This window comes from Meriones unguiculatus, chromosome 3 (assembly GCF_030254825.1).
Source record: "Meriones unguiculatus strain TT.TT164.6M chromosome 3, Bangor_MerUng_6.1, whole genome shotgun sequence".
Lineage (NCBI taxonomy): Eukaryota > Metazoa > Chordata > Mammalia > Rodentia > Muridae > Meriones > Meriones unguiculatus.
The window spans coordinates 60,541,152-60,551,691 of NC_083351.1; the positions used below are offsets into that span (position 1 = coordinate 60,541,152).

Genomic DNA, 10,540 nt, shown 5'->3' on the forward strand with positions numbered 1-10,540 from the left:
TGGATGGGTAAGACCCAGGAGTGTGTGCACTCATGAGCAGAAGCGGTGGAAGAAGTCTGGGGAGAAATCTACCTAACAACGGGAGATTTTCTTGACCACCAACAGACCCCCAAGCCTCCGCCCAGCCCCGCCCCGCCCCGCCCCGCCTCCACACCTGCCCAGCCCTCTCTGTAGCGGACTTGTTTCAACTTCTAGGGTGTTTTTGCTTTGAGAGCCCTCACCCTGCGCTCTCGGCTTGGTCCCGAGTCCTCACCCCCACTCCTCCAACCCCCTCAGCGGGTCTCGGATCGCCGCTCTGGGTGAATTCTGGTGGTTTCCCTGACAGATTCTCCCAATATCTGCTAGCCAGACAGTCTCCCGAGGGACCTCGGCGCTGCCACACGCTCGGCGGGCACCAGCAATTTTAAAGACAGCGGTGGGTGCACACACTGCTGTCCTCTCCAAACATGCCCCCTCATCTCCCTGCTCCCCCCAACTCTTCACCACCACCACCCGATTCCGCGCTCCACCTTTCCCCAGCTCCTCCCTCCTCGGCTGTGAGCACCCTCCCTCCTAGCCCGAGTGCCCTTCCTCCCTAGTCTCCTCTTCTCCTTCCACTCCCCTCTTCCCTTCCTCGGTCTTAAGCTCCCACTTTCCATCTCCCCACTCCGGGTATCTTGCCTACAGACCGTCACCTGCACTCCAGTCCATGAGTGCACCCTCCCGCGACGGGTCTTTCAAAAACCCTCCTCCTTAGCCCGGTGCCCCGAGCAGTGCTCCCGCTTCTAGGGTTCCTCCCCCATCACCCGCAACGCTGCCCCGCACCCTCTCCCTCTGAGCCTTTCCTTCCCCTCCCCACGAAGTTTTAGGGCTGTCAGTCCCGGAGTCTTTCGGGCAGCCGGCACCCAAGCTGCAGGCAGCAGGCGCCATTGTGCAAACGGCCGCCCGGGACGGGAGGCCCGAGCGCCTGGGTCCCCGAGGCGGACCACGGTAAGTAGCCTGGGGAGCCCGCCAGGTGAGGAGGCTCCAGGGTAGGTACCTCCGCCCTCCACCCAAAAGGAGCTTTACAGGCACCGCGGGCTCTCAGCAGGTGACAACCCCGAGGGAAGGGGCGCGCCGGCTCCAGGTGGGGGAGGGGCAGGGGTCAGAGAGGGAGGGGAGGAAGGGAGGAGGGAGGGTCCAGGCGCAGAGGGAGAGACTAGAAAACGGTGGGGGGGGGGAAGGAGGGCGGGGAAGAGGCCCTGTGGGAGCAGGTGGGAAGGGCGGGAGGGGCCTGCGGGGTGGATCCCAAGGAGGAGTAGGGTTCTTTGGGGAAGAGTGTGGGAAGGGTCCGGCGCAAAGGGGCAGGGACGGGCAACCGGAATGGGGCTGCTCCGGAGCGAAGGACGCTGACAGGTGAGCCTAGAGCAGGGCAGGGGTCCGGGACCCGAGTGACACGGACGCTCTAACTGGGGCGGGGACTGGGGGATGGGGAGAGTCTGGTCAGGAGGAAAACTCCGGAGAGGGTGTGAAGTCAGCGGGGAGCAGAAACGGGCGCGGGGCCCGCTGTGAGGGGGGTGTGTTGGGAAGAAAGGGGGAGGGGAGGGGGCAGCGCCGGGGAGTCGGTCCAGAGCCTGCCGGGTTAGCTTGGATCCCCCCGGGGTGGGGGGCGTGAGACTTGGAAGCTAGGGAGCGGACCAGGAGGGGGAGGGGAAGAGCAAGACTGGGGGCCGGGAGGGGAGGGAAGCGGAGCCCGAGCTTGCAGGGTAGGCAGAGGGGGAAGGGAGGCGGGGGCCGCTGAGGGGAAGGAGAGCTCCGGGAGGGAGGGAAGCCGAGGGGAGGATGGTGTGGGGGAGGGGGAGGGAACCGAGGAGAGGAAAGAAGGAAAAGAAACCCGAGTGGGGGAGGAGAGGGGAGGGGCAAGCGGGTGAGGGAGAGCAGCTGAGAAGGGGAGGGCGGGAGTTGGGGGAGGAAGGAAAAGAGGAGGGGGAAGGAAGGGAGAGAGAGTGCAGCCGGGGAAGGGGGTGGCGCGCGGAGAACTAGGCGGGCGGGCACGAGAGGAAGGGGGAGGGGAGCGCTGCCCAAGACTGCCGGGAGAGGAGGGTCAGGAGAGGCAGTAGCTGCTGGGGCTGGACTCAAAGGGGGCCCCTGGGGGTTGACCCGGCGGGTGCGCGCAGGGGAGGAGCCAAAGGGGCGGGGCAGTAGGAGGAGCCCCGAAAGGCTGCCAGATTTGGTGGGGAGAGAGGGCGGAAGGCTAAAAGAGAGGGGAGGGGCAGAGGAAGGCTGCCAGGGAAGGGGGAGGGGAGTCTGCTAAAGGAGGGGCAGAGAACCAGTTGGAGGAGCAGGGAAGTGCAAAAATCGGGGAGTGTCCTGGCCTGGTGTGTGTGGGTTTCCTCGCGAGGTTAGTCCTGTGGGGGTTGTGTGGCTTGGAGGTAGGGGTTTAGGGGGAGGAAGTCAGTCATTCACTACCTCTGCGAGAGCCCTCGTTCAACCCCTCCCTCCCGGTATCTCTGAAGTGTCTCTACTTCCCCCAGGGCCAGCCCCTGTTTCACTAGCTCCTACCCTGGAGCCTGGAGGGTCCGCACGAAGTTTCCCAGTCCCCGTCTTGGTCTGCCACCCTCTATCCAGAGAATTAAGTGGTCCCTGTGCTTCCCCAGGCAAAGACACAGTGGGTGTCGAGTGACCGCTGACAGCCTTGGGGGGTGGTTTTAAAGGCTGGACAGGTGGGGTTGATGTCCGTAGCCAGCCAGTTTGCAGAAGACTCCGTGTGATTGGTCACTCACCTTCAGCGGTCTCCGCGCATCTCCAGTTTCCCAGAGTTCCCTCACCTATGCCAGGGACATCACCTTGGTGCTCTTGGGGAGAACAAGACCTAGGTGGAGGTTGACAGGAAGAATCTGAACAGGGCTGTCTTTTTAGGGTCTGTGGCCTGATCACCTAGGAGAGCCACTCCTGGTGGCCATGAGAGAGACCCTGGAGGCCCTGAACTCCTTGGGTGAGTGGGGACAAAGGAACCAGGAGGGTGGGGGTTCCCAGGTAGCTGTGGTGTGGCAGTGCAGGCCTCAGGAGTTGAACAGCCCTGAGTCCTGAGCCCACAGAGGCCTGGAGAGGCCGCATCCTTCCAGGTCACCATCATGTGCCTCAGTGACCAGACCAGTTTGGTTATACTAGACGGCGTGTGCATAGGCTGCACAGAGAACCTGAAGCGAAAGACAACAAAATGCTTATTACACTTACACATTTAGTGACTGTGTTCATCTTTATTATGTGTACACATGTGTGGAGGTGAGGGGACGACTTTCTCTTACCATGTGGGTTTTGGAAACCAAATGCAGATCATTAGGCTTGGTGGCAGGTACCTTTACCCACCGAGCCATTGTCTCCGCCCGGCAGTGGAATTTAATTTTTTTCTATTTCAAACTATTCAGTCTTTCTTCCTTTCCTTCTTTCTTTCTTTCTTTCTTTCTTCTTTCTTGTTTCTTTTCCCCCTCGATTAAAAGGGCTAAGCTTAATAACTGGCCAGATTGCTGGGGTGCTTGAGCAGTCCTTTGTCCATGCAGACAAGAGATACCCGCTTCCCAAACCAGCTGGGAAAATGCCCCATCTCTGAGACCAGGTCAATATTAGAAGCGTCATCTGAACTCATCCCTCTGCCTATAACAGGATTCTCAGTGGGACAGCCAGAGATGGCTCCCCAAAGTGAGCCCAGGGATGGGCTCCAGAATGTCGATGAGAAGATGCCAGCGGCTAGAGAAGAGAGCACACTGCGTTCATGCTCAGGTAAGTGAAGACCATGAAGGGTGCTGGGTGAGCTCTGGACATCTGGAATGCCTTAGGGACTAAACAGACTCGGTTCCCCCCTTCATGGAACCTAATCTTAGCGTGAGCAGCAGCCAGCCAACAAGAAACGCAGACATGGTAAAGGTTGTGAAGCACCTTAGAGGGTGGAAAGTGCTGTAGAAGGGACCTAGAAGGGACAAAACATAGTGAGAGGGACCTAGATGGCTTCAGGTGGGATGAGGCAGGAATGCCTAGGGCAAGGTCTAGCCTGGCTCCTCACCATTATCTTCCTTATGTGTGTTTCCTTGGAACTGAAAGGCCTAATGCTCAGGTCAAAGGTCTTTCCTTACTTTCATCTCCTCATAAAACACACAGTCCAGCAATTCCTCAAAGCTGTGACTCCTGTCCTCCCTGAGCACCTGCTATGGCTACAGGGAAATTGTCTTTGCAAATATGATATTGGATGGAGCTCTTTGGGGAGTTTAGGCTTGATTCCTAGTGCCAGATGGGGACTGTCTTCCATCTGTGTTGTTTCCACAGTCCTTGGGAGCATCTTCTTTTTCAGGGCATGATACCCCTGGCCAGAAAGAAGGCATCCACACAGAACAAGTTGAAGCACCTTGCATGGGCAGCCAGGCCTGTACCCCACAGAAGGCTGAGCCTGTGGCCTCTGTCCCAGGTGAGTCCTCCTGATGCTGTAGGATCAGGTGAAGGGAACAGGGACCAAGCAAATTCTGGGCCTTCTCTCTGAGAAGATAGTTATGCTGCAGCCAAGATGGACCCAGACCCCATCCCCTTTCCTCTGTAGACCTTCAGAGCTCCAGAGGAGCTTCACACCTGTGGACAGTGAAGTGGGAGAGGGAGGTACACAGAGAAGTCCATCCCTCACTACCCCACACCCCTCATTCACACATGCTGTTACTCGTTTGGATTATAGTCGACAAGGAAAGCTACAGGGTGTTCATCGGATTGCTCACTGCCTCTACCCTGCATGCTCCTTTCCCCAGATCTCTGCCAATTTTCATGGTACCGAAAGCCCCCAGGCTGTAACACCCCCCTCCCCCAGGCTGTAGTCATCAGCTCGTCTCTCCCATTCCCCAGGCAATCACTCCATGGCTCCACTCATCACTTCTCTCATTCATCACCACTTGCTTGAATGGCAACACTCACTCAAGGATGTATTTAGTGCCTGCTGCACAGAGGTGTTGAACAGCAGGACAAAACGGAGCATCCAGCTTCGTAGACCTGGGCTGTACCCTTTTTCTGCACTGACCTGCTGAGCGCTCTTGGGTAGGGGGTGTTGTGTTCCCTGCAGGGGTGGTTTGGTTCACCTGTCATCAGGGTGACAGTAACATCATGGCTGGTAAGAAGCTTTGTGACCCTATATGAGCATTACCTCATCTGTAGTTGGCTTCAAATAAATGGTCATAGGGCAGATTTTAGAATCCAAGGTATCTCCCATCCAGAAGCTAAACCATAGATGGGCTGCTGTTACTATGAGGCAGGACAGATAATTAAATGAACGCAGGTCTTTAATTAAACCCAGAAGTGAATATTAACAGTAATTGCTGTAGGAGTTTATGGTAAAGGATCTTTATGCGCTGAACATGTCAAAATGTTGCTTTGTGTTCTGCATTGTTAGAGAAGCATAGATTTCAGCTGTTCCAAGTGGGGTGGAGGAGGGGAAGACATTCTTGGCGGAGAAAGGACTTCCAGGCAGGAAGCAGGAAAGGTGACATGTGACAGGTTGAAGAGCCCATACTGAAAGACAAAGCTTCACACCTCAGTGAGGGAAGCTGGAAGAGGAGTGTGGAGGCTCAGTGCTGCTGGGTGCTATTGCTGATTCTGGAGTAGTGTGGAGGAGAAGTGACATCGGAGGCCGAGCAGACAGTGATTTGGAACCAGTGAGTTAGAAACTGGGAGTAAATATAATATGTGTGTAATATGATCGAGGCTCAGGCCATGACAGGCTTTCAGGGCCAGGCAGCACTCAGGTCATGTGGCTCAACTGGTCTCAGACACGATGGAGTAGAGGGGGTGCTTTAAAGGAAGAGAACAGATTTCTCTGCATGTGTGGATGCATTCTGCATGTGTGGATGCATTCTGTGAGCGTTCCCTAGAACCTGAATCCGCACTTGGGCTGAGGCTCCCTTGAGGCCTCTCCCCGCTTCTCCCAGCAGCTGAACCAGCCCTCCCAGCCTGTAAACTCTAGTCTGCCTTCTTTTCCTCGCCTTGGTCCTGCAACTCCAGCTTCTTTCTTAATGGGACTTCCCAGTCTGTTAGAGCAGGAGGAAGGATGCTGAACAGTGGAGCAGCAGAGGGAGCTTTTGAGAAGGCAGGATGGAGAACAGGGTGCTCTGTGTTTAGTGGGAAGCAAAGGGCGAGGTACCGAGGTTCCAAGGTCATCCTGCCTCCTATGGTTAAAGTTAGCTGGGAAGTTCGAAGGTCAGCTGTTTGTTGACACCTGGGCCCAAGCCAGTTTGAAGGGCGGGGACGGTAAGGGACAGCCTCCAGAAGGATTGGAAGCTCAGAGGAAGCCTGAGGACAGAAGTGGGCAGCAATCCTGGAGGAAGCAAGCAGGGGGAAGGGTCTACTAAGGATCCAAGGAAAGGCCCCTGGCTTGGGGCACTGGCCACCCTGGGAGAAGAGCCCCAGGAGGGGGTACTGCTTGCCAGCAGTTTTGTTTGCAGAGGGAACAGGAAGAGGATGGAAGGACTTTAGGGTTCACCAGGAAGCTTTGAGGCAGGTACAGAAGGGAGCCAGACAGCAGTGAGACTGGAAGTGAGGAGCACATTGGCAGATGCATGTACCCATGTATGGGCTTTCACAGTTCTTTTTCTCTTTTTCACTCTTAAGGGGAGGAGTGGATGATTCGGAAGGTGAAGGTGGAGGATGAGGACCAGGAGGCAGAGGAGGAGGTGGAATGGCCCCAGCATCTCTCCTTCCTTCCCAGTCCTTTCCCCACACCTGACTTGGGTCACCTGGCTGTGGCGTACAAACTGGAGCCAGGGACTCCGGGGGCACTAGGTGGGCTTGCGCTGTCCGGGTGGGCCCCGATTCCGGAGAAGCCTTATGGCTGCGAGGAATGTGAGCGTCGTTTTCGAGATCAGCTAACCCTGCGGCTCCACCAGAGGCTGCACCGGGGCGAGGGTCCCTGCGCCTGCCCGGACTGCGGCCGCAGCTTCACGCAGCGCGCCCACATGCTGCTGCACCAACGCAGCCACCGCGGAGAGCGCCCCTTCCCGTGCTCCGAGTGCGACAAACGCTTCAGCAAGAAGGCCCACCTGACCCGCCACCTGCGCACTCACACCGGCGAGCGGCCCTACCCGTGCGCCGAGTGCGGCAAGCGCTTCAGCCAGAAGATCCACCTGGGATCGCACCAGAAGACCCACACGGGGGAGCGGCCCTTCCCCTGCACGGAATGCGAGAAGCGTTTCCGGAAGAAGACGCACCTCATCCGCCACCAGCGCATCCACACGGGCGAGAGGCCCTACCAGTGCGCCCAGTGCGCGCGCAGCTTCACGCACAAGCAGCACTTGGTGCGGCACCAGCGGGTGCACGATGCCGCCAGCCGCACCCGCCCCTCTCCTGACGCTCCTGCCTCTCCCCACTCCCCGACGGCGCCCCTTAACCCGTCCGCCCCTGGGCCCAAGCCTTTCGCTTGTTCCCACTGCGGTTTGAGCTTCGGCTGGAAAAAGAACCTCGCTTCGCACCAGAGTCTGCATCTCACCGAGGGTCGTGCTTTTGGGTGCGATGAGTGTGCGCTGGGCGCCAACGCGGACCCCGCCGCCGCCGAGCCCTCGGTCTGCACTCCCCACGCGCCTGACTGTGGCCCGGGTTCGGGGCCCGCGGCGCCCCAGCGCACCACCTCCAGTGAGCGCTCCTTCTTCTGCCCCGAGTGCGGGCGCGGCTTCACCCACGGGCAGCACCTGGCCCGGCACCGGCGCGTGCACACGGGCGAAAGGCCCTTCGCCTGCGCTCAGTGCGGCCGTCGTTTTGGCTCGAGGCCCAATCTGGTCGCCCACTCCCGGGCCCACAGCGGCGCCAGACCTTTCGCCTGTGCGCAGTGCGGCCGCCGATTCAGTCGCAAATCTCACCTGGGCCGCCACCAGGCAGTGCACACGGGCAGCCGCCCCCACGCCTGCGCCGTCTGCGCCCGCTGCTTCAGCTCCAAAACCAATCTGGTCCGCCACCAGGCCATCCACACGGGCTCCCGCCCCTTCTCCTGCCCGCAGTGCGCCAAGAGCTTCAGCCGCAAGACCCACCTGGTGCGGCATCAGCGCATCCACGGCGAGGCCACCCTCCCAGCCTCAGCCCCGAACCTCTCTGCGCCGGCTTGGCCCAATCCCGCCGAGGTGGTTCCGCCACCGATCTTCTTCTAAGCGGAGTTCTGACCCTCTCCTGGCTGATTTGGGAGACATGTGCCTGGAGACTAAGCGGTTTTTCAAGCCTCGCGCCTAGGTTGCTGCCGGGACACCCGAGTCCTTGGCATTTCCAAGATGCTAGTTGAGTAGTCCGGAAAGCACACTCGGCTCTTGACAGTTGTGACGAAGAACACGCAGATGCCGCATTAAACACCAGGCATTTTTTTTGAAGATCAGCCAGGTTGAAGGGAGACTGAGCGGGAAACCACAAAATAGAGGGAAACAGTTATTTATGTACTTGAAGTTCATTAAAGTTCAGATCTGAAGTTCTGGGGCTGTTAACTGAGCCAGGAGAGGAAAGCCTGACTCATCATTCCTACTCGCTGCTACCCCAGACACGGTCCAGGGAGGTGAAGCTTAGCTGGTTGGTTCTTCCCAAACCAGCTAGTCCGTGTAAGATGCACAGATGCCAGACAACTACCGTGTGTGTGTGTGTGTGTGTGTGTGTGTGTGCGCGCGCGCGCGCGCGCGCAGGGGAAGGCTTTTTGTTATTCTGGCTATTCCCAAGGGACCAGCATTGCTATTGTAAGTGCTGGGCTTTGAACCAGCTGTTCTCCGCCCGTCAAGAAGCTTCCCAGAAGCATCCTTACCTGCCCTTGCCTGGGAGGAATGGAGGGAAGCAGCGCTTGAGCAGGCCATGAAGGTTGTTTCTGTTTCCACTGGTTCTGGTGAGGAGTGCGTGTGCATGGGGGCATTTTGACTGCACACCTGGCTGGGTCAGATGGGGGAGAGGGGTTGGGAGAGAGAGAGAGAGAGAGAGAGAGAGAGAGAGAGAGAGAGAGGAGGGTGGGGGAGGGGCATGAGTTTGGCGAGAACTATTTTGGATTTGACCTCTCCTCTGCCTGGTGGGGAACTTGGAGGGAATCCGTTACTCTCAGTTTCTCATTAAAATGGGTTGGTGTTGACCAGCGGCCGAGTCCCCTTTCTATCCTATTAGCAGATGACTAACAACAAAGAGATCCCAGGCAACTGTCTCCTGGGCGCTCAGCATTGGGAAGGGTAGGGAGCCGATGTAGCAGGGGTCATAGCTGAAGTGGGCTTCCTGGTTTGCGTTACTGTTGTGATGAAACATTGACCAAAAAGCACCTTGGGCAGGAGACAGTTGTTCGTTTTATACTTCCAAGTCGCAGTCAGTTATTCCGGGAAGTGAGGGCAGGAACTAAAGCAGAGACCACGGAGGCATACTGCTTCTTGGCTTGTTCTTATGACTTGTTCAGTTTGATTTCTTAAAAAAAAAAACAAAAAAAACAAACAAAAAAAAAACTTCAGGACCACTTGCCTGGGGCTGGCACTGCCCACAGAGGAGGCCCTCCCACGTCGCTATTAATCAGGAACATGCCCCACAGACTCACCCACGGGCCAGTCGGATGGGCTCTTGTCAGTCGAAGTTTCTTCTGGCTTGTGTTCTGTTGACAACAAAACAAACAGCCTAAACCTGGGCAGCACAGCGGCTCCCTGAGGGCAGAATAGGGACCCAAAAGCCCAGGAATAGTCAAGGGAAGCTGAGGAAGCCATACATGAAGAAAGGTGGGAAGCACAGGCAGGAGGTGGATGGAAGTAGAGGACCCAGATTAGGTCCAACCTCAGATCCAGAGAGCTGCGGCGGTGACAGTGACGAGGGAGGAGAAGCTGGAATCGGCCTAAGGGCCAGAAAGGCCAGCGGCAGCCCATGGTGCAGGAGTTCACACTGCATGTAAGGAAGCAGGGGCGGCAGGGTTTGGGCAGGGTGGAGGCAGGGCCATGCTCACATTCCTGCTCTCTGGAAAGACTGGCTGGAGACTTGTGTCTCAGTCGCCCCTCTGCCACGTGGTGGGGACTTTGGACTATAGACAGGTCAGAGGAGATGGAGAAGTGTTGAATTCAAGAACCGCTAGGCATAGGAGTCAGGACTTACTAGGAAGGATGGCGGCGGAACCACTGGGGTCTGGCTTCTGCTTCTCCAATCAGCAGCCTTCGCCTGAGAAGGGTGCTCCGGGTGGGGAAGCAGATTTATACTGGGAGGACATTCTACCTGCTGACTGTGACTTGTTGGTCCAGAGTGGTGAGCTGGAGACGGGCGGTCCGAGAGCTATCAGTGTAGCAGAAGCTATTAGCTGTTAGATGCCAATCCTCCAAAGAATGAGAGTGGAGTGAAAAAAAAAAGGAGGCCATAGACCAGACACTGGTGTGGAGCACCAACAATGAGGGCAGGACACTGAGAGGAAGCTGCAAAGACAGGAAACCAGAGGATAGACAGGAGGACCCTGAGAGGAGACAGCAAGGGTGCCAGTGTCCAGCCTGTTGGAGGAGTACTACCACGGGCCACGCATTTCTGGGACTTCGCATTCTCGTGAAGATTCACCGCCCAGCAAATCTTTGTCTTTTTGAGCCTGTTTGCA

At 57.5% G+C, this 10,540-nt stretch overlaps 1 protein-coding gene and 1 long non-coding RNA gene across 8 annotated transcripts; one reads left to right on the forward strand and one right to left on the reverse strand.

Annotated features, from left to right (window-relative positions):
* The first annotated feature begins 246 nt into the window (after positions 1–246).
* On the forward strand, positions 247–8,428 carry Znf467 (zinc finger protein 467). Of its 6 annotated transcripts, none has more exons than XM_060380075.1 (5): positions 252–969; positions 2,878–2,953; positions 3,622–3,738; positions 4,304–4,417; positions 6,595–8,428. In XM_060380075.1, the coding sequence occupies exons 2-5, from the start codon at positions 2,920–2,922 to the stop codon at positions 8,118–8,120; spliced, it is 1,791 nt and encodes a 596-aa protein (XP_060236058.1). In that variant the 5' UTR covers positions 252–969; positions 2,878–2,919; the 3' UTR covers positions 8,121–8,428. The 6 variants fall into 6 exon arrangements, with proteins under 6 accessions (XP_060236061.1, XP_060236059.1, XP_060236058.1 ...); XM_021650171.2 differs by lacking the exon at positions 252–969 and adding an exon at positions 1,248–1,374; XM_021650170.2 differs by lacking the exon at positions 252–969 and adding an exon at positions 2,149–2,359.
* A 324-nt stretch (positions 8,429–8,752) lies between these two features.
* On the reverse strand, positions 8,753–10,030 carry LOC132653074 (uncharacterized). Of its 2 annotated transcripts, none has more exons than XR_009590733.1 (4): positions 9,680–10,030; positions 9,515–9,568; positions 9,249–9,387; positions 8,753–8,870 (listed from the first exon to the last, which is right to left on the reverse strand). It is a non-coding gene; the product is annotated as an uncharacterized LOC132653074 (long non-coding RNA). The 2 variants fall into 2 exon arrangements; XR_009590734.1 differs by having other exon boundaries at positions 8,760–8,874.
* Between the last annotated feature and the right edge of the window lie 510 nt (positions 10,031–10,540).

Excerpts from the sequence above, each read along its gene's own strand:
- Znf467 (XM_060380075.1), top strand. The coding sequence starts at position 2,920 with ATGAGAGAGACCCTGGAGGCCCTGAACTCCTTGG. Across the intron at positions 2,954-3,621 it reads GGAGGCCCTGAACTCCTTGG|GATTCTCAGTGGGACAGCCA; the intron begins GTGAGTGGGGAC and ends TGCCTATAACAG. Across the intron at positions 3,739-4,303 it reads CACACTGCGTTCATGCTCAG|GGCATGATACCCCTGGCCAG; the intron begins GTAAGTGAAGAC and ends CTTCTTTTTCAG.